This window comes from Scyliorhinus torazame, chromosome 10 (assembly GCF_047496885.1).
Source record: "Scyliorhinus torazame isolate Kashiwa2021f chromosome 10, sScyTor2.1, whole genome shotgun sequence".
In the NCBI taxonomy this organism is placed as follows: domain Eukaryota; kingdom Metazoa; phylum Chordata; class Chondrichthyes; order Carcharhiniformes; family Scyliorhinidae; genus Scyliorhinus; species Scyliorhinus torazame.
The window spans coordinates 204,026,797-204,050,596 of record NC_092716.1 but is presented as its reverse complement, the minus strand read 5'-3'; the positions used below and the strand labels follow the sequence as shown (position 1 = coordinate 204,050,596).

Here is a 23,800-nt window from a genome sequence, read left to right as displayed (position 1 = left end):
AGGCAATGGCTTCAATCTCTTCAATATTTAATAGGAAATTTCTGCTCACCCAACACTGACATAGACATGGAATTTATAGTGCAGAAGGAGGCCATTCGGCCCATCGAATCTGCACCGGCCCTTGGAAAGAGCATCCCACACCTGTAACCCAGCAACCCCACCCAACCCCTTTGGGCACTAAGGGCAATTTAGGATGGCCAATCCACCTAATCTGCATGTCTTTGGACTGTGGGAGGAAACCAGAGCTCCCAGAGGAAACCCACGCAGACACGAGGAGAACGTGCAGACTCTGCACAGGTGGTGATCCAAGTCAGGAATCGAACCTGGGACCCTGGAGCTGTGAAGCTTCAGTGCTACCCACTGTGCCACTGGATGTCCACAAACTGACAAATTTGTGGCAGAATCAAAAGAGGAGGTAATGAATGAAAAGAATATGAAATAAACCTTTCACATATTTATGGAAAGTGGAAGACCAACCAAGTGGAGCATTGGAACAGTCTGAAGGTAACAAGGATGGGTAAAGATTTCAGCAGCAAGCAGATGGGCGTTTTGGAGGAGAAAATCAGCAGCCTTTGTAATGGAGAGTAGCATTCCAAACGTCCAATGACAACTTGTGTTTATATAATGATTTATGTGTGGTAAAACGTCCCAGGAAAACATCCTCACACAGCAAGGACCAGTTATAAGAAAAAGAATGCAACAGATGTGTGTATAGATTTGGGAAGATGTTGAACGTGGTGTCTTACAAGAAACTGGTCATAAAAATTAAGACGTAAGAGGAAATATAGCACCATAGAAAGAAGGTTAGCTAATGATGGGTAGAAAAAAAAGAATCAGGCCTGTTGGGGTGTTACTCTGGAGAAATGTAGTATGCCACAGAAGTCTACGATTTGTCCCTCTACACAGTAAGCGCAATTACAGATTTTACCTGAACGAAGTGGGTGGGTTTGATAAATAGTGATATGCACAAGTGCATGACTTCAAAAGGACATCGAAAGGCATACTGATGGCAGATAATTTATCGAGAAGTGAGATAATCCCATTCGGGAGGAAAAGTATACATTTGAGTATACATGTAATGGAAAATATCTTCCGATACCCCAAATATTGCCATTTCTGGACTCTGAGTCATCCTCCCTTCCAGGACCTCTGACATGACGTCCGCAAATCCCTGCCAGAATCCCCTCCACTTCAGACATGCCCAGAACATATGCACATGATTCGCCAGGCTTCCCCCGCAGCGCCCGCACCGGTCCTCCACTTCCTCGAAAAACCTACTCATCCGGGCTACCGTCATGTGGGCCCGATGAACCACCTTGACTGGATCAGGCTAACAACGAGGATGAGTCTACTCTCTTCAAGGCCTTTTCCCATAGTCCGACTTCCAGCTCCCCTCTCATCTGCTAACACAATATCCAGTGAATACACAGATGTATCTGTGTTTATTAAAGATGTCTGTCTGGTATTGGAATACTTAACCCAAGAACTGATTAAAGTAGCGGTGGCGCAGTAGTTAGCACTGTCCATGTAGCGTTTGCACATTCTCCCTGTGTTTTCGTGGATCTCACCTCCACAACCGCAAAATGTGCAGGCTAGGTGGATTGGCGACGATTGCCTCTTAATTGGGCGGAAAAAGAATTGAGTACTTAAATTTATTTTTAAAAAATGATCCTCGTTTCCTTTAACAAGGCTAGTTATGAATCGTAGAATCTTGCAGCACCACAGAATGAACTCATTCAGCCCATCATGCCTGTGTAAGCACTTTTTAAAAAAGCTAAAATAAAAACAGAAAATGTTAGATAAATTAAGCAGGTCTGGCAGCATCTGTGGCAAGTTCACTTATACCAGGCCTGCTGAGTTTATCCAGCAATTTCAGTTTTTATTTCAGATTCCCAGCTCCGCAGTATTTTGCTTTTACTTTTAAAGAGCTATCTAGCGGACTTCTGGTGACGGCATGTAGGTGGAGGTCGTATGTTGCGTGGCTCCTGCTCGAGGCTCTGGTTTTTGGACTTTAATGCCTGGTTTCAGGGGATGTTTTTGAGTGAGCTGGTGCAGGAAGATGTGAGACGTCGAAGACGCAAAAGAAGGGGGCAAGCGAATGTCTGCCGTCGAGTAAGTCGGTGAGTCCGGTCGGAAGAAAGATAGCGGAGGCTGGATCGCTGGGTGAGGCCATTCCCCTCACAGTGGCATCTTTGACCGAGGTGATGACCGGAGAATTTGAGAGGCAGTTCGCCAAGCAACTGGAGGGAGATGATGGCTGCGACAAAGGAGTGGGTGGCAGAGGCGGTTGCTCCGGTTGGAAGGCGGCAGTGATGAAGGAGTGGGTGGAGGAGACGATTGCCCCGGTGAAGGTGGCAGTGTCAAAGACATCAGCCAAGGTACAGGAGAAAGGCGAGAAGCTGAAAGGAGTGGCGGAGGCTCTGTTGCAGCACAGTGACCAGTTCACCTCGATGGGTGAGCAGGGTGGTGGAGGCTAACAAAGGGCTCAGATACAAGGTGGAGGACCTGAAGAATAGATCAAGGTGACAAAATCTACAGATCATGGGCCTGCCTGAGGGGTGGAGGGCCGAGTACTTTGTGAAGATGTTGGCAGAGCTGTTGGGGGGAAGAACCCTCCTGATATGAGCTGGACAGGGCACATTGGTCGCTCAGGCCAAAAGCAAATGAGCCACCAAGGGCAGTTATAATTTGCTTCCACAAGTTTCACCTTAAGGAGAAGGTCCTGAGTTGGGCGAAGCAACGGTGAGAGGTGAAGTGGGAAGGCGTTGATATTCAAATATACCAAGATTTGACAATGGAACAAGCGATGAGTAGGGCGGCCTTCGGAAGGGTGAAGGTGGCATTGTACAGCAACGGCATGAGGTTTGGAGTGGTCTACCCGGCGAAGTTGATGGTGACGCATAACTTAAGGGATTTCTACTTCAAGTCGGCGGAGGCGGTCGTGAAGGCTAAAGGACTGGGGCTGAAGTGAGAGATGGGCCTGGAATTGGGACCTGGTCTGAGGGGATGGGAACTGTGCTTTGTCCTTATCTCTCTTTTTTTGTTGTTTCTCATTTTATATCTGATGGGAGTTGGTTGAATGGGGGAGGGTAGTTTACCTTTGTTTAAAGTCAGTTACAAGTATTTTGAGCTTGGGGGTTATCATAGAATTTACAGTGTAGAAGGAGGCCATTCGGCCCATCGAGCCTGCGCCGGCTCTTGGAAAGAGCACCCTACCCAAGGTCAACACCTCCACCCTATCCCCATAACCCAGTAACCCCACCCAACATTAAGGGCAATTTTGGACACTAAGGGCAATCTATCATGGCCAATCCACCTAACCTGCACATCTTTGGACTGTGGGAGGAAACTGGAGCACCCGGAGGAAGCCCACGCGCACGCGGGGAGGATGTGCAGACTCCGCACAGACAGTGACCCAAGCCGGAATCGAACCTGGGACCCTGGAGCTGTGAAGCAATTGTGCTATCCACAATGCTACCGTGCTGCCCACATGCATATGGCGGGTTTCTGGGGCACAGTCTTGCACTGTTTTGTTTGTTTTTCTGGAACTAGGGTATGGGGAAGGGGATTGGGAAAGGCGGGGTGTCTGGGCAGGGCCCTCCGCACTGGTAAGTGAAGGTTGGCTAGTGAACAGGAGTGTGGTGTGGGGAGGGGCTGTGGTTGTTGGAACCTGGTTGAACAGATTTTGATGGGCCTGGGAGATGTGAAAGGTTGGGGGATGGGATCGATACTGGGTGAGGTGTTTGCAAGAGGAAGTGGATGGGCGGATTTGGGGAAGGAGGAGAGGGGTTTGACGGTAACAATAGGTTGGGGCGGGTCCGGCGGAGAGGGAGGGCCCAGAGATTATGATGATGGCAGATTGGGGGGGGGGGGGGGGGGGGGTTGCAGGGACCCCCAGTCAGAATAGTGACGAATGTGAAGGGGGTTAGGAGAACTGGTGAAGAGTTCACAGGTTTTTAGACATTTGAAGAGCTTTAAGGCTGACGTGATGCTGCAGGAGACCCATTTGAGGATGAAGGATTAGGAAAGGTTGGGTGGGTCAAGTGTTTCACTCGGGATGGGCCGGGGGGTATTTGTGGGCAAGCGGGTGAGGTTTCAGATGGACAAGATGGTGGAGAATCGAGGGGGGTGGGGAAGGAGTGTAATAGTGGCAGAGGCGCTAGAAGGGCAGCATGGTAGCATAAGTGGCTAGCACTGTGGCTTCACAGCGCCGGGGTCCCAGGTTCGATTCCCCGCTGGGTCACTGTCTGTGCGGAGTCTGCACGTTTTCCCCGTGTCTCCGTGGATTTCCTCCGGGTGCTCCGGTTTCCTCCCACAGTCCAAAGACGTGCAGGTTAGGTGGATTGGCCATGGTAAATTGCCCATAGTGGCAAAAAAGGTTAGGAGGGGTTATTGGGTTACGGGAATAGGGTGGAAGTGAGGGCTTAAGGGGACGGTGCAGACTCGATGGGCCGAATGGCCTCCTTCTGCACTGTATGTTCATGTTCAAGGGTAGTTGGTGGCACTGATGAGCATATTTGGCCCCAACTGGGATGATGTGGGCTTTGGCAAATGAATTTTTTTTTTAATATGCTAAATGTTTAATAGACCCTGACGTTATGAGTACAAAAGTATTCCAGTCTTTCAAAGTAGTTCTATAATTGGTTGATACGGATATTGGTTGGGGCTGATTTTAAAATAAAAATATTTGCCATTAACAAATATGATTGGCTGTAATACATGGACTTCTTTAAAAATTACTTCAGTATTTTGATTTCTAACTTTAATTTGTATTTGCACCTTTTGACCTATCTGATTCGATTATATACTCTCGGTTCTCACCATTGGTCTTTTTCTGTCTCTTTGGATCAGTGAGGAGGCTAGTCAAAGTATGGGTATTTATAAATATCCACTGAGATGTTGTCCTGTTCTGGAAAGTCTCTAGTGTTACGTGAAATTTAAAACATTTGATAATGATGTACCTTAGTAGCAATATTATAATTCCCTATTGTTATAGAGTATTATGATTATGCATATTCTTATTTAATGCATTGCTGATGTCATCAGTAAGTGCTGTGACATGATTTGTTATTGTTAGCTGTGTATACTTGTATTTAACTGCCATTAGTTCCTATTCTTTTCTGTTACTGTTATATTGATGTTGAGCTAGCTACTCTTGTTTTTGAGTCCATACTGCAATTTAAACTTAGTTATTTTTATATATTAAAGAAGATTAACAATGCATTTCGACTATCTTTTTGTGGTCACATTACCACATCTTTCTGGCGATGAGAATAAAAACAAATTTGAGATTCAGCACGTTCAACACAAAAAGTTACTGAGTTTACCAATGGAAGACAAGTTAGCAACACCCTTAGCAAAGGGAACAAAGTCCGCGAGCGAGCGCGTTTAGCCGTGTGTTTCCCGGCTCTCTCAGTGCTGAGAAACACACGGCTATTCAACATGACCCGCATTGAATAAGGGACCTGGACAGGGAACGCGCAGTCCAGGCCACACATCGCCTCGTTTTGTATAGCGGGAGCTCCGCTCGCTGGAACTCCCCATTGTAGCGAGAGATCGGGACATCATTTTTAAATGGTGTCCCGATTTCTGCTCCCGAAACAATCCCTTGGCACCCAGGTCGCACTGCCAGGTTACCCAGGTGGCACCAGCAGTGCCAGGGCACCACCCTGCCTAAAAGACATGCAGCAGGGAACCTCCGATCCCCTGGGAGACCCCCACGCGTGCCGTTCCATCTGGTCCTCATTTGTGGGGACCAGTGTTGAACGGCGCTCGCCCTAAGTCTGAGGCGATGGGGTTGAATCCCAACGCCTCAGGTACCTCGGGAATCTGCACATTAGAGTGAGGCTTACTGACTCTCGCTGATATGCTGATAGCCAAAACGTGATCCCGCCCATTGTGGGCGGGATTCACATCGCAACATCTCGCAAGATCGCGTTGGATCTCGTGAGGCATAGCGAGCCGGGTGGATACCGGGAGCAGGGTCTTCCGGCTTTCAACTCTGCGCTGTGGCTGTGGGTGGGTGGAATTATTTACACTCGTTCACAATCACCATAACACTGATGCCTCAGTAATTGTACAACTTTTCAAATTCCATAGTTGGAAGATGGGACAGTCTGTAGGTAACTTTGTTGCTGAATTGCAGCAGCTCTTTGACCATTGAGAGTTTGGGGCAGTTTTCGAAGACCTGCTTCAGGACAAACTAATTTGTCCGTTTAACGAGGACAGCATTTGTTGGGAGAGGCCACAATTACTTTTTAAAATAAATTTCTCCGGGAAAGGCTGACAATAATGCAGAAGATATTCATAAGGCTAATGGCAGCATGTAGGCAGGTGCACTGCATCAAATAAAGAAAGAAGCTGCAAGTAAATAGGTGAAGACAGTGGAGTGTTTTGGGTGTGGAGGTCAAACAATGCGAATAATTGTAAATTCCTGGATGCAGTTTGTCACCAGTCCAACAAGAAGGGGCATTTCGCAAAGAACTCCTGGGGTGCTAAGAGAAAGTTGAAGCCTGAGCAGGGAACTTCAAATGTAAGGAAGCCTCAGTTGATGGTACATCACTTGGAAAGTGCCAGGCAAAGGAGCACTATTACAACATGTTTAATATGAGTGAGGGGTTTTCAGAATCTCTTTATGCTCCAGTGGAGATCGATGGACGGAAAATCAAGGTGGAGGTAAACGCAGGAGCCTCTGTCGGTAATCAGTGAGGATACCTTCAGGAAGATTTGGGGCTCTAAGCAGGCACCAGCCCTTGGGAAGGAATCAACCTTCGGACATATACTGGAAAGACTATAATATTGCTTTGAACGTTCGAGGTAGACATTGCATATAACAGCCAAGAAGCAAAAGCACAGCTCCTGGTAGTAAAAGGGCATAGGCTTTAATCTACTAGGGTGTGACTGGCTTAGGAAACTTTGGTTGAACTGGGATGAGATGAGGCACACACAAGTGACAGAGGACGTCATTCAGAAATATCCTGAGGTTTTCAAAGACTATCTGGGCATATTGCAGGACACTACTGTCATTGTTCGTAGATCCTCGGGGTATACTCCTCGCTTTTTGAAACCAAAGACAGTGCCCTACGCCATGAAAGGCAAAGTGGAGGAGGAGATGGAGTGGCTGCAAAGGCTAGGAATCATTGAGCCCTTCAATTTAATAATAATTATTGCTTCTTGTCACAAGTAGGCTTCAATGAAGTTACTGTGAAAAGCCCCTAGTTGCCACATTCCGGCGCCTGTTTGGGGAAGCCGGTACGGAAATTGAACCGACGCTGCTGCCTTGTTCCTCATTGCAAGCCAGCTATTTAGCCCAGTGTGCTAAACCAGCCTCTGGTGAGCCAATGGGGAGTTCCATTGGTAAACTCAGCAAATTTTCACGTTGGGCAGCACCAATTGTTGCTGTTCTTAAAAGTGATGGTACTGTGCGCATATGTGGGGATTACAAACTTACCATTATTCAGGTTTCCAAGCTAGACTCAGGTAGAAGATCTGTTTTTAACCCTTACAGGAGGCAAAACATGTTCAAAACTGGATACAAGCCAGGCCTATCAACTAGAAAAAAGATTCAAAGCAATATGTGACCATCAACACGCATAATGGATTGTTCAAGTATAATTGGTTGGTTTTTGGTATATCGTCGTCCCGCGATCTTCCAAAAGACGATGGATACTCCGTCACAAGGCATTCCTCATGTTGCAGTCTACTTAGGTGCCTTTTTAATTTTGGGTAAGACTGAGGAGCACCACCTCAGCAACCTGGACCAAGTTTTATAAAGGTTTTCTGGGGCTGCGTCTGAAGTGGAGCAAGTGCATTTTTCAGGCACCGAATGTGTGGAGTATCTAGGCCACAGAATCACTGCACAAGGCCTGTGTAGGGAAGTTTGAGCGATTAAGAAAGCTCCGGAACCTAAGAATGTGGCTGAGCTCAGGTCATTTGTAGGTTTGATAAACTATTATGGAAAGTTTTTTCCAGACATGTCTACAGTGTTGACTCCACTGTTCCTACTTCTGCACAAAGAAACAAAAAAGTGGGCGTCAGTACAGAGAAGGCTTTCAAAGATGTGACGAGGCCACTGCAATCTCAAAATCTGAACAATGCAGTTGAAGATCTGTAACTTTGCGAAGGCGGAATCTTGTAAGTCCAAATGTGAATACAGGTCCTAGTACTTACTCCTTGATTGAACCTCAGAATCGCAGCCTGTATGCCCCCAGTATGAATTGTAAAATATATTTCCCACATTGACCATTCTTCTGCCCTGTCAGTAAATGAATACAGCCTGTATTTTTTATTAAGCTGTGAGAGGCTTTCTTCTGTTAGCCATACCCATTAGGAATTGATGCTGATGCTGCCCAAACTCATTCCAACAGAGATGAAACATTTAACTGGCCTGCACTGAATTTATGTGTATGTTCTCAAATGTGTTATTTCACTCTGTTATCGAGTTCCCAAAAACCTTGCGTTGTTTTGACAATCAGATTTATATTGGGGTTTAATTTTATTTTTCCTTTCGCTATCATTGAAGAAAAATGCCTTTTGAAGTGTGGAGTGTATTTGGGCTGCTTTGTAAAGCTTGCAGCAGAGTGTCAAATATACACTGCAGCTGCAGAGCACAGGCCTATCTCAACTACATCATCCAATAGTGGAGGAAATGAACAATACCAGGTGGGAGAAAAACATTTGTTGGTGGAAATCTCTGCAGCGCATAGAAAACTATTCAGAATACTTGATATTGTTTTGAAAATAAACTTCACATTTTCATTGTTTTTTTTAAAGAAATTGGCAATGCTGATGAGAGGGTCTGGAGCACTGATATTTAGCTGCTAACTCTGCCTGCCCCTTGAAGTTTGTTTTTCAAGTACTCGCTGCTGAGTATATTAGAACTGACTAGTTTAGGAATACAGGGTCAGAAGTTGGGTCATTTAGACCTGGAATCCTGTTCTGCCATTTGTTGAGATAATGACTAATCTGTAATCTATACCTCCCTTTGTCCCATACCCTTGAATACCTTTAGAAATCTATCATTCTCAGATTAAAATTAACACTTGACCTAGCATCAATTATCATTTGTGGAACAGTCTCTCAAACATCTACCACGCTTTGTATAAAAGCATTGTGTAGAAGGTCTGGCAGCATTTCTTCCTTGGTGGTGACTAGGGGCTTTTCACAGTAACTTCATTGAAGCCTACTTGTGACAATAAGCGATTATTATTATTTAGTATCTTAGCCATGCCTTGTGCTTCCATGCGTAGATCCTATTTTGAACTTCTTAAACATCCCCACATCTCTTGGTGGTTGAAACAATTTGGTTTACTGACTTCCTGTTGTTTTTATGTTCCATACAGGCTTTTGAAAGTAATTTTAAATATATGTAAGGTATTTTACATTACAGCCCCTCTTCTGACTTAAGGAAAGGCCATATCATGGCCCTCGTCCCTCCCAGCAACATTCTGTGTTTGATCAGAAAAGCAGCATGGATGGACTCCCCTCTCCAATTTGCCCACACTGTTCTAGCTCAACTCAAGAACCAAATCCATCAAGACCATGGCAGAGATTTACCCTGATCTTTACCTGCCATGCGAGCAATTTGTTGCAGAGTACTCTTCCCATGGCCATATAATTCAAAGTACATATACTTAAATACCTTATTATAGCATCACTGAGTGAAAGAAAATGAGAAAAAAATTGAATTTATTTAGTGTCCTTCATGGTTTTAGGACATCCCAAAGCAGTGCTTTTGAAGTATAGTCATTGCTGTGATTCAGGAAACGACACCAATTTTCACACAACAGTGAGATCACATGCTTTTGTAATGCTGGCTGAGGTACAAATATGGGTCAGTGAACAAGAGAACTTCCTCTGCTGTACTTTAAATAGTAACTTAAAATCTTTTACATTCACATGACATGGCCTTGGTTTATCATCTCATTTAAAAGATAGCAACTTTGGCAGTGTAGAACTCCTTCAGTGTCAGCTGAGATTTTTGTGTTTGGGCTTCTGGAGTGGGACTTTGAACCCACAATCATTTACCATAGAAATGAGCGTGCTACCAACTAAGCCAAGGCTGACACTATCAGTACAGTATTTAAAATAATACGGTTATGTTACTTAGCACAATAGCAGTATTGCACATACATAACATGCTCACGTGTTCTTTGCAGAACTTGGAAAAACAGCTCTGCAGAACTTGGGTACTATTACAGACTACTAGAAGTATTGATATCCTAACCATTGTTTATCTTGTGCATATATAATGACGTTCTTTTGTATGTTTCCTTCCTTCGGTTGTACAGTGTTTGTGCAGTTTGATTTGTTCATGTGTGGTATCAGATTGTTTGTTTTTGAATTGTTAAATTTCCACTTAGTGGTTTCTCAGGTTAAGGTTGTTTGTTTAAACCATCAGGTCATAAGAGGAAATGTTGCATGAGTTGCTCCTTTCCCTTCCCTTGCCCAGGCCGCTATTTTGTTGCATAGTAAGTCAGGCAGTTTAAGACAGGGGATGCTATTTCTGATGGCTAGGCTTTCATTGCGGCAGTAGATCTTTGGGCCTTTATTGCAAGGAGGGAAGTCTTGCTACAACTGCACACGGCATTGATGAGACTAAACCTGATAGAATGTTTGCTGCCATGGGGGAATCTAGAGCTAGATTTAAGATGGAGATGAAGAAGAATTTCTTCTGGAATCCTCTTCCATCAAGAGCAGCGGGGGCTGGGTCATTGAATATATTCAAGGTTGACTTGGACAAATCTTTGATCAACAAGAGAATCAAGGGTTATGGGGGATAGGCTGGAAAATGAAGTTCAGGCCACAATCCGATCAGCCATGATTTCATCGAATAGCAGAGTCAAATGGTTGCCTGCTCCTATTTCTTATGATCTTATTAGGTGAGCTCAGAGATTCAGTTTTTCTTGGTAATTGAACTTGTATTTTTTGCCTGGAGGTTCAGTGCTGAATCATTGGAGCACTCCAGCTCACCTTCATGCTTCTTGCAATTAAAGTGTATTTTTATCAAATGTGTACTGACTATCATTTTCGGAAAAGATCTGAGCTAGCATTATGCTGACTCATCTGAGCATTAGAATAGATCGCTTATCATTTTCTTTACCCCGCCAATCCTTTTGTTTTCTCCTTTCTAGCAGGTGTTGTATTGGGGTGAGGAATAGCTTCATGAGTGAATATAGGACTCTGATGCTATGTCCAAGTGACCATTCTTTATGTATGGAACCTGACAGTGCGAATTGAGTCACAAAGCCTGACTCTGTCGTCCTCCAACATTTAGACACACAAGCAAGCTAGTGGGCATTCACATGGGTTCTTGCAGCAGGGATGATTTGGATAGTAATCCGTACCAGCAACCCTTGTTGATGACTTGTTAGTTCTTTAATAAAAACATGAACTGGCATGTTTTTAAAAATAAATTTAGAGTACCCAATTATTTTTTTCCAATTAAGGGGCAATTTAGCATGGCCAATCCTCCTACCCTGCACATCTTTGGGTTGTGGGGGTGAGACCCACGCAAGCAGAAGGAGAATGTGCGAACTCCACACGGATAGTGACCCGGGGCCGGGATCGAACCCGTGTCCTCAATGCCGTGAGGCAGTAATGCCAACCACAGCGCCACCGTGCCGACTGAGCTGGCATATAAGTGTAACAACTTTATTGTTGAGCAATATATTTCTGCTTCCAATGCAGTTCATCATTCCCTAGATACGGAGGTAGACACAAACTACTTTCTTGTATTCACCATTTCCTGGTTCCACAACAAGTTGATTTTTATTAAGTATTACTATGACCTGAGGAAGCTGCAATGTCAAATGCATATCTGCATGTTTATTGGCATCAATGTGAAAGTAAGTTGGGCTGCTCAGAGGTGTTATTTGTTCTTAATGTGAACGCACTGCTATAAATAACTTGAGGTTTCTTGACGCCTCCATTTATAGAACAAGTAGCTGAAGCACAGAAGAGAAATGATGCAGGTTCAATCAATCCACAGTCTGGTCTCAACACTGGCAGTACTAATTGACTTGCCCTGTTCAGGGAGGTGGAAGTTGAATCTCCTGATTGTTACTCAGAAACCCTGTAGAAAGTAAATGTCCTCTGAAGAAAGAAAAACCCTCAGCTGTGATTCACCTGCGGTTTAATACCCAGCTATCAAACTCCACAGTTCTTCAAAGTGATTCATGGACAAAGGACACTTGAATCAGGTACCAGAGGATGCCAGTCATCAGCTGGAACTCTAAGCCAGTGAGGAGTCAATGCTTTTTGGGAGAAGGGTAGGAATTGGCATGAAAGAAAGGGAGAAAATAAATATTCTTCAAAAGATTATCTTACCTTTCGAAATATAGCTTGTTTCGTCAGCCACCACTTACATATACTTAAGGATGTGTATTCCAATTCCATATTCACTAGCAGGTTGAAGTACTGTGCATTGCTTTGCAAATAGAAATTAGCTGCCCAAAATTTTAGTGAAGCTTTGTGAATCATTCAATCCCCATTCGAGGCAAAGCTAATTAGTCTGAATGATGAAGATACACAATATATGATTTCTCTTTGGTTGGTGGACAGCTTATGTCTTAATGAATCAGGAGTTTAGCAAAGATATTGTAATCAAGGATACTAGCATGAATATTGAGAGTTTCATATATGTGTTTAGATTTGTATGTTCTGACCTGATAGCACCATAAATACCTTGAAATGTAGACTTTTACCCACTGGCAAATATGTCTAAACAAAGTGATGAATTTTATGATGCACTACCATTTCTAGACTTCTTTGCCATATCAATTGTGCAGTCTGGACAAATGTTGAATTCCACTTTGTTTGCAAAGTTAATTTACTTATTGCTATAGTATAAGCCTTGTTCCATTGTGAAGCATTAAAATGCATAAATGTCTGCTTTATTAATATGATGAATATGTCCAAACATTAGGTTCACAATTTCATTAATGGTATTAATCTTAATCATGGCACTTGCCTGTAATACATCTTATACATTATTTTTCCTTCTGTGTATGGCATTATCTGAAAATACTAACTCTTGGAAAGTACATTTTAAATATTGTAATTTAATTGTTGATATCTTTCAGGATTGTGGTCTCATTAAGTTCTGTCTAAAACCGGCCTGTCTAGGAATTAACAAAATACTTAACAGTTCAATGATTAGACAATTGATGTGTGATGTATGCAAATCTGCTTATAATTAACATGTGAGCATAAATAAGTACTCTGATTAAACAATTCCCTTTGTTAAATCTCAACGTCATGACATTGTATGTAACTGTTCGATTCCTGATCCTAACTAAATTGGTTACAATTTTCATATGTAGCAGTGTGATCAAACTATTTCTATAGAATGAAATGTGTGCATTCTACCAAAAAATGTATCTGATTGGAGAACACAGTTTTAAAAACAAAAAGCTGAAATGAGTTGCAACAGACAACCCTAAAGGCAAGTTGAACTGAAGTATTTTGAGGACATGTCACTGATGGAGTTGGTACCTCACATTGAGAGAAAATATTCACTTTCTGGCTGCTGCAGCTATAAGACTGCTGCTCTGCATCACAACTTTCTTCTGCACATGTCCCTAAAACACACAACACCACCCATAATATAATTATATTTATTAATAGGGTTGGTCTATTCCTATATTCCTTTTAAAATTATATCTTTCAAATCAAATTTTTCTTAGTTTAAGTGCAAATTGCTCTTATGGTTTTGAACTTTGGAGATACAACTTGGTGCTGAAGATCTCATCTGATTCCTGTCCCTCATTTGTTGCTGGCTGTCTCTTGTCTGTTCATTCTACAGGCCTGCCAGATATTTTTGTATAATGAGGGAATAATGAAAGCAACTTCAACAGATTTATACAATCTAACTAGAATTCATTTACTCAACTTTTCCTTATTCCTGGAAAGGTATTTTCAAATCTCAAACGGAACTTTTGCGAATAAAAATGCAGAACTGACGTCTTAGTACATGAAAACCGTTCTGGCACAATTTGCTTGCCCATTGCAGTTACACCAGTTTGTTAACTTTAATTAAATTTCAGACTGTTATGGACATCAGCTGCAGTACCATGTTCCCATTTTCTTTTGAGATAGGCATCATTGAATACAAGTACCTCATGATTTAAATTTTAATTAGCACTCTGGCACATATTTGTGCAGAATCTATTTTGCTTTTGCTATTGCTGATCTCTCAAAGCTGTTATAACCTAATAGTTATAAATGTGATTATAAATTACCAAGTGGCACAAGGGAATCGGAGAACCTTAGAAACACAGGAGGCCACTTGGCCTTTCATACCTGTGCCAGCTCAGATGTCAGCTTTCTTCCCCATACCCGTGTGAGTTGGTCCCTCGAGGAGCCTGAAAAATACCCATTGTATTTTCCATCTAAAAATGTGCATTTGACTGAGATGCCTTTGAAAGAAATGTCTGAATTCAGTGAATGGGTGTGTACAACCTGTTTTTGAATTTCTCATATTTAGGCCATAAGACATAGGAACAGAATTAGGCCATTCAGCCCATCAAGTCTGCTCCGCCATTCAATCATGGCTGATATGTTTCTCATCCCCATTCTCCTGCCTTCCCCCCATAACCCCTGGTCCCTTTATTAACCAATAACCTATCTCTGTCTTAAAGACACTCAGTGACTTGGCCTCCACAGCCTTTTGCGGCAAACAGTTCCAGAGATTCACCATCCAGCTGGTTTAAGCTGCCAGTGAGCAGCATGTTCAGTGAAATGGTGACTTTAAATATGAGCTCTGCTCAGCAGCATACTAAACAGTTAGAATTTTAATTTTGTGCACGAGGTTAGAGAAAGGCAGACATCAACATGATGGCCCATATGAGCCCTCGCGATGCAGCCTAAGGAACCCAGACTATGAAATATTTGTTGGTCTTTTTTTCATCAGAGGCCATTTTTAATTAACTTGCTCACCAACTTACTTAAAAGTCAACTACTTTGAGGGAGAATAAGTAAGAATAGGAGTAGGGCATTTAGCCCTTCAAGGCGCTACACTTCAGTGAGATCATGGTTGCTCTGCAACCCGATTCCATACACTTATCTTTGACGTACCCCTTGATACACATGGTTAATAGAAATCAGTCAGATTTGTGGAATAGCATTCCAACTTCTACCACTTCAGGCCTTGAGCACAAAAATCTAGGATGACACACCATGCCATTGGAGATGCCGTCTTTTGGACAAGATGTTAAACCAAGACTCCATTGCGCAGAAGTATATCCTAATTTCAATCCGAAAAGGTCCGGTTCTAATTTTACATTTCCCCCTAGTCCTAGATACCCAATGAATGGAAAAACTTTTCCCTATCTGGCCTGACTGTTCCCATTAATATCTTGAAAACTTTGATCAAATTGCCCCTTTACTGTCTAAATTGCAGGGAATAGAAAAAAGGCATCACAAAATGTTTTACAACCAATGAAGTACTTTTGAAGTGAAGTCACTGCTATAATATAGGAAACACACAGCAAAATTCCACAAACAGCAATGATCAGAATTTCTGTGAATGCGTGATGTTTAATTGTGGGATAAGTATTGACAGGACACTAGAGAGAACTCTGCTGCTCTTCTTCAAAATGATGCCTTGGAATCTTTTACATCCATCCAAGCAAGCAGATGGGGTCTTGGTTTAACATCTTGTCCAAAAGACGGCACCTCCAATGGCATGGTGTGTCATCCTAGATTTTTGTGCTCAAGGCCTGAAGTGGGACTTGAACCCGGAATTTATGACTCACAGTGAAAGTGCTACCCACTGAGCGATGGCTGATGCTAGGTTGAGTAATTTCTTCTCTTAATTTAACTCTTGGAGCCCAGATATACTGGTAAAGCTGGACAGCATTCCCTCCAAGACCAGTATATCCTCCTCAAGGTTGTGGTACCCAAACTACGCTCAAAGTCTAGGTGTGATCTAACAAGGGCTTTGTATAGCTGAAGCATGGCTTCTATCCCTTGTATGCTAGTCCTCTAGATATAAAGGCCAACATTTAATTTAATTTTTGTACTTGTTCATGATATTTTAATCTCGATCACAATCTCTGGACTCTTACTGTTTCTAGCTTTTCATAATTTTCGGAAATACTGCGATTTTCCTTTTTCGGCTCTAAGTTGCACAAATCTATTTGCCAGAGTTTGTCTATTCACTCAATCTGTCAGTATCTCTGTAATTTTATTTTGCCATTTACAGTGTTTACTCTGTCGCTTATCTTTGTGTCATCAGCAAACTTGGATGTGTGGCTTTCTGTCCCATCTTCTAAGTGAATAAAGGCCCCAATACAGGATCTCTTGTGAGACACCACTATCACATCCTGCCAAGTAGAGTCCCTGCCCATTATTACAACTCTCTGCCTTCTGACGCTCAGCCAACACTGTAGCCAGGTCTAAAATTTTCCTTCAGTATCCTGAGCTTCAAACAGTCTTTTATGAGGAACTTTATCAAGTCACCTCTGGAGGTCCATACAAATATCATATATAGGCATTCCCCTGACCACTTTAGTCACCTTTTCAAAAGGCAGCAGTGGTCAGTACAAGATGCACTGATTCAACTCACCAACTTCTACTATGTAGAAAGACATGGGTAACAGGTGCATGGAACACCACCATGTGCAAGTTCCTCTCCAAGCCCCACACAATCCTGACTTGGAACTATATCACTGCTGCTGGGTCAAAATTCTGGAATTCCTTCCCTAAAAGTACATGCACCAGCGGGACCACCTTCTCCAGGGAAATTAGGAATGAGAACCAAATGCTGGCCTTGCCAGCAATGTTCAAATGTTCCCATGAAAGCAAGGCATAACAAACTCATATTATCAGTGCTATTGATTTAGGGCGCGATTCTCTGGCTGCTCAAGCGAGAGCACAGTATGGCCGGAGAATCATAGGAGGGCCCTCCAGCTGGCCTCCCGACAGCCTCCACGCCTCGTGGGAGGACATCGGAGTCGGAACTCTGCCCAAAAGGGGCGTGACCAAATGTCGCTCACGGAAATATGGCTTAAACCTAATTGCAGGCTACCTGCCCACTGGCCTCCCTCGATTCGCCGGCATCCCCAGGGAGGCTGCAGCCAAACACGATCAGTGCTAATCCACACAAATGTGGATTAGGCGCAATGGCACCCAGGGTTCTCCTGGGCCATTGACGACCCCCTGGATGGCCATGGTAAGTACAGGGTAGCTCCCTGGCCTTCCCCCTGGAACACGGGCATCTTGGCACTGCCCAGCTGGCACCGTGGCACTGCCAAGCCAGCAGAAGCACTGCCAGTCTAGAAGTGCAAGGGTGCCCAGGCACCACGGTGGCACTGCCAAGGATCAGGGGCTGAGGGGGGCCATGCCCATGAAATGAGGGTGATGGGGGGGATTTGAACGGTGGGGTTGTGCAGGGCAAGTTCAGTAGGGGCGTCCGGGAGGTTGCGGAGGTGACGGGTGAGTGTCCTGGAAGGGAGGGAGTGCTGTAAGGTGGCTTGGAGGGGAGGGGGGTGCCTGAAGAGGGGGAATCCCCCAGGGACCCCATACCGGGGTGTCCTCACGTGGAGGGTGTGGGGTAATGCCCATGTGTGTGGGGGGTGACATTGCCCATGGGTGGGGGCTGTGGGAACCCACAAGCTCACTTTGAGATTGGGACATCCTTTCAAAATGGCGGCCCGATCTTGGAGTTCAGCTCCCAGTGCTGAAAAAGATTCATAAGTGGGCTAAACCGGTGAGAAACTCCCAGGGCCCCAAAAAATGACTAAGTGTCATTGAATAGCGGTGGGGTGCTTGCTGGCAGATCCGGTGGGAAGCTCCCTGAAAAGCCCACCACAAATGAACTTAGAAATTTTCCCTGAGAATGGTGCCCATATGCACAGTGACTATTCAAGCAGCAATGTCAGTACCAGTATACGTAAGGAGAGTGAGTGGAATTATTTGTGTGCAACAAATCACCTGGTTTGAACATATTTAGTCCTTTAGTTTTTTTGGCATGTCAGAAAGAGACACACACACAATGTATCTTAATATAAAATTTATAGGGCAGCACGGTGGCGCAGTGGTAGCACTGCAGTCTCACGGCGCCGAGGCCCCAGGTTCGATACCAGCTCTGGGTCACTGTCTGTGTGGAGTTTGCACATTCTCCCCGTGTTTGCGTTGGTTTCGCCCCCACAACCCAGAGATGTGCAAGGTAGGTGAATTGATTACGCTAAAATTGCCCCTTAATTGGAAAAAAATGAATTGGGTACTCTAAATTTAAATATATATATATATATATATATATATATATAAAATTTAGGTTAGTTTGTAAGAGGCAAAAAATCTACTATTTTGATGTGCACACACTTGGATTTAACATGTTCTACATTATCAACAATTACTTCTCGTGTAGAAACCGCATTGGTCTTGTGTGCTGTCATTACCTTGGCAAGCACATCTGCAGCAATTTACTTGTCTCGTTATATTAAGTGTAAATATCCTGTCTTGTGGGACAATGGGTTTAAGAAACAAGAATCTGTGCTTGGGTGAGTAAATGGACGATGAAAAACTACATAAATTGGGGCAATTAAATAAAATGTGCTTTAAGGCAGAATATTTAAAATTATGTGAGGGCAAAAGAAACAGTGGAATTATCCACTTAAATTGTTGATTTAGTGGTAGTACTCAACAATGAGAAGGTCTTTTGTTCAGGTCCCACTCTCAACACTATGGAACTTAACCCAGGTTGACAGTCCAGTAGCAGAGATTTTTTCTTTTGGGTGGGATGTTAAACAGATGCCTCATCTGCCTGTCCTGGCAGGATAATTCAGTGAAGAAAGGGAGTTTTTCCAGTTTCCTGGTTAATATTTATCCTTCAATGAACACAACAAAAAATTTTATCGTTTAGACATTTATTTGTTTATTGGACTTTGTGCATATTCCCTGCCATATTAGTCTCTGTAACAGCAACTACATTTCAATGATAATTCATAGACTGTAAAGCACTGTGAAACATCCTGACAAAGTGAAATATGCTGGATGTTCATTGATTTTAATGGCTGAAGCTAATGGAGGGGTTTTGAGTGATTTCATTACCCGCTTTAAATACTCTCATATAGATGTTGGACTGGATTCTCCGGTCCCCTAGCCGCATATTTCTCGGCAGCGGCGTTCACTGGTGGCGGGATTCTCTCTTCCGGCCGCTTGTCAATGGAATTATCCATTGAAGCTGTTCCCCTGGGCGGGGGTGCGCTGCCAGCAGGAACAGAATCCTGGCCGTTGTGTCCTTATTTTCTTTAACTTCTTTCAACCTATCTTCAACCATCTTATCAGAATTGTATATTTCCTTGTCATGTTTTTACTGCGACTCTTGACAATTTTACTTTGGCACTGGGGAAGCTGGCAGCAATCTATGTAAAACAGACAACAGAATCTTCTTGCCTACATTTACACACATACCTGGTTATTGAGCAACTAGCTTTCAGACTTCGAACCCTACTTTAGGGGAGGTGCTAATTGTTATCTTGAATGGTGCATCTCTATTGCATCCGTGGTTCTGTTAGAAAAGTTTCATATAGAGTTTGCCCAAATCTATACGACCTCCATGATGTCAGCTTTTTATCTGGGAGGCCAAAGGCACATTAAAGTAGGGGGCAGATGCTTTGCACAGTATAGGTAGAAAATAAGTCAAACGTTTTAAGCAAATCTTGTGCTTCCTATTTTTCTCTTTTGGTATGTTCAGGAGGCCTAGTACCAAGCCATCCACTCTAGAAAATAATTCCATTGGGTACCTAGCAAAGGAAAGAAGAACACGGAATGATTTTTACTTTGTCCCCATTGTCGTTGGATCAAAACAGGACAAAATTGATCTCGATAAGTCCAGTGGCTATGTCTCGACCTAACTTTCACTACCCTAATATGTGCATTTGTTACGTCCTGCAGTTATATTCCTCTAGGAAACCTATTAATTTGTCCCTCTTTCTATAATTTGTAAGTTATACCTAGCCCCTGAATGGTATATATCTAAAAATCTTAACTCATTTGTGTCATTGGGGCCTCAAATTTGGATGGATTTCTCAGTAGCTTTATGTTTGTCCAGCATTGAATACTTACCCCAGACGAAAGAAACAAGGTGCAGCTTGGCTGGGCCAAGGCTAGTGTGTAAACGATACTGTGAAGTAAAATTAGGTCAAATTGTACAGCCTACCAGTATAAAGCTTGGTGAAATTCCTGCTTATCTAACTAGGATGACCTGAATTGGTGGGGCATTAAGCTGCATGATTATCTGGAACAGTGGGAAGAACCCTGGGTTCCAGTGACATATTTATTAATGAGCCGAACAGGCTGGTCACTCAAGTATCCTGGTGTATTATGAACCAGCCTGGCTTAGATGTGTGAAAACTGTCTCTCCTACAGTTCCTTGACTTGGTTCTAAACTTTCATCATTAGCTCCGCCTCATGGAGCCGCTTTGGTTTCAGAAATAGTTCTTTTCACCTCCCAACCACTTAAACTTGGTCACCTTGGACCTTGGCACTAGCAGTGGTGGGAGTACTGCCTAGCAAATGCCAGTGTGGTCTATTGAAATTAATAGAAACTATCTGCAGTACTATATATTTTAGGTTTCACAGAGGCATTACAATGCCAAATATGAATAGTCCAGTATATATACAGTTCAAAAGGAGGACATTGGGCTTGTTCATATCTCTGCCGACTTCCCAAAACAGCCAGCTAGTCCCCGTTTCCCCCACTGCTGTCCCTATAATTCTGAAAATTAGAACTGAATCTTGTTACCACCTCTCTGTCATGTAGTGTAGCCTAAATCACAACAACCTGCCATGCAAAAATAACTCCATGTCTTTTCTGACTCTTCCATGAACCTTCCTAAATCTGTTTCCTCTGGTGGTTACTGACCCCTCTGCCACTTTTTGTCCCTATAGACACACCCTGATGCCAAGCACCTTCAGATCTTCCCTAAAGCCTCTGCTTCAAGGAGAATAATGCCAGATGCTCCATGTAACTGTCTCTTCCATCCCTAGCTTCGTTCTAGAAAATCTCATCTGCTTCAAAGCCCTGGCATCCTTCCCAAGATACAGCTTCCCAGCTGGCATCTAGTCAATGTTCCTTAAATGTTTTTGCACTCCATGCCTCAACTTACAAATCCAAAGATTCCGCACGCACCTTTAACAGCTTTCTCAGCTTGTCCTGCCACCCGCAAAGATAAGTGCACTTATACCTGGCGCTGTCTCTGTTCCTGTATGCCCAAAACTATAGCATTTAATTCATATTCTTTTTTTAATTTGAAAGTTGGGAAAAGTAGTTTAAATCAACACCATATTCTCAAGTGCAACTAGGAATGGGTAGTAAGCACTGGCCTTGCCTGTTTTAAGTTGCTGTAAAATGCTATATGGGCAGCACGGTAGCACAGTGGGTGGCACTGTTGCTTCACAGCTCCAGGGTTCCAGGTTCAATTCTCGGCTTGGATCACTGTCTGTGTGGAGTCTGCATGTTGTCCCGTGTCAGCGGGGGTTTCCTCCAGGTGCTCCAGTTTCCTCCCACAATCCCGAAGGATGTGGGCCGGGATTCTCCCCTACCCGGCGGGGGGTCCCAGAGGGATGGAGTGGCGGGAACCACTCAGGCGTCGGGCCGCCCCAAAGGGGCCAAGCCCTCACCTTGAGGGGCTAGGCCCGCGCCGGAGTGTTTGGCGCGCCGCCAGCCGGCGGGAAAGGCCTTTGGCGCCACGCCAGCCGGGGCCGAAAGGACTTCGCCGGCCGGCAGAAGTCCGCGCATGCGCGGGGGCATCAGCGACTGCTGATGTCATCCCCGCGCATGCGCGGGTGGGGGGGGGGTCTCTTACGCCTCGGCCATGGTGAAGGCTATGGCCGAGGCAGAGAGAAAAGAGTGCCCCCACGGCACAGGCCCGCCCGCGGATCGGTGGGCCCCAATCGCGGGCCAGGCCACCGTGGGGGCACCCCCCGGGGCCAGATCGCCCCGCGCCCCCCCCCCCCCCCCCCCGCCCGCACCGCCTAGTCCCGCCTTTCAGAGAGGTAGTTTGATTCTCGCCGGCGGGACAGGCATTCCAGCAGCGGGATTTCGCCCATCGCTGGCTGGAGAATCGCGGGGGGGGGGGGGGCGACCGGCGAGGCGCGATTCCCACCCCTGCCGAATATCTGGTGCCGGAAAATTCGGCAACCGGCGGGGGCGGGATTCACGCCAGCCCCTGGCGATTCTCCGACCCCCAATCCCGCTCATGCTGTTTGCTAATTTAGACATGCTGAATTCTCCGTGTACCCAAACAGGCGCTGGAATGTGATGACTAGGGGCTTTTCACAGTAACTATTCCAGTGTTAATGTATGCCTACTTGTGAGAATGAAGATTATTATTATATTCTCTCTTCATTCCTCTCAAATGAGCCACATACACCTCCCATCCATGCCATAATCCACCCACCCCACAGCTTATGTGCTGAAGTTCCTCACTATCCTCCTCACCCTTTACCACATTTCTAAGTTTCATGTCATCTTTGAACCATGATATTATGCCTCGTATAGTCAATTTCAGATCTCTAAAAGGCATTACAAATAAGTTGTCCCAATGCCAACCCCTTGGGCCTGCATACCTCCCTCCAGTCTGAAAAGCAACCTTTTATCACTACTCACCATGCTCTCCAGCTAATCTTGTATCCATGCAGTCCCTTCTCCCCCATCCCATCAATACCATAGAGCTTCAGCTTTGCAAACAATCTACATATTATTTATTATTGTTGGTTATTTAGCTACTAAAATAGGGTTTTGTTTGGCCTGGTCCTTTCAGATCGCTGCACAGGTACTTCCTGTGGAGAACAGTGTAAATAAACTCTGGCCAGTTAAAGGCAAAGGAGTGTCTTTGTAGGCTGGAAGATGCTTACGACATGAGCGCCTGCTCAACTATTATGGGATTTTCTGCACAAAGTCCTCCCCAAAAATTAATTAATATTTGTTATATTGACCTTAAAACTAAATCTTTTGGGCTCCCTTGGAGTTGTAATTCTTTGAAGCTAAAATTAATAAGATAAGGATAAAATATCATGAACCAATACAGAAAATAATCAAAAAGGCTGACCGAAGACATCAGTGATGGTAGAAGGAGTCTCATGTAAACTAGCTCCCACCAGAGTCCTCGGTTTTTGGCCCTTTTAGCTCCGTTCCCAGGAGTTATTTGTGAACAGACCCATCCCATTCGATAGCTCTTTGCAAGAAGATGTCAAAGATCACAAAAAAGAATACTGGAAAGAAGGTTTTGAGCAGTAGCAGAGTCCGTTGGGAACAAAGATGGCGGAGCCAAGCTCGTCGGGTGGGGATGCACCTATTACTGTGGATAACCTGACCGAGGTAATGGCGGCCAAATTTGAGAGACAATTTGGCAAACATTTGAGAGGCAAGGGAGAGATGATGAACATCAAAAATGTGGTGGTGAATGCATTGGGCCCGATAAAGGTGGTATTGGGAAAGACCTCCGAGACAGTGTGGGAGCATGGTGAGGTGCTAAAGGAGTTGGAGGAGATCCTGTCACAACACAGTGACCAGATAGCCTCACTGGACACCAAGGTGCTGATGGTGGAGGACAGAACAAGGGCCTGAGGACTAAGGTCGAGGAGGCAGAACCTCAGGATTGTGAGGTTGCCGGAGGGGATGGAAGGCCCAAGGTGACTGAGTACTTTGTTGCAATGTTCGCAAAGTTGTTGGGGGAGGAGGACCTGGTCGTGTGTGCCCCCCCCCCCCCCCCCCCCGAGCTGGACAGGGTTCACGGTCACTTCAGGTGAAGCCACAGGCGAATGATTAACCACGAGAGGTGATAATGTGCTT

General features: G+C 44.4%; 1 protein-coding gene across 2 annotated transcripts in view; it reads left to right on the top strand.

Moving 5' to 3' along the window:
- The window catches only part of cstf3 (cleavage stimulation factor, 3' pre-RNA, subunit 3), a 253,102-nt gene that overhangs the window by 160,872 nt on the left and 68,430 nt on the right, over positions 1-23,800 (top strand). The window contains exon 13 of one of the 2 annotated variants that reach the window (XM_072466275.1): positions 11,937-13,247. The exons of the other annotated variant lie outside the window; for it this stretch is intronic. Coding sequence (XP_072322376.1) covers positions 11,937-11,945 — 9 coding nt within the window. The 3' untranslated portion in view covers positions 11,946-13,247. Of the gene's footprint in view, positions 1-11,936; positions 13,248-23,800 lie in introns of those variants that run through there. 2 annotated transcript variants of the gene reach the window in all.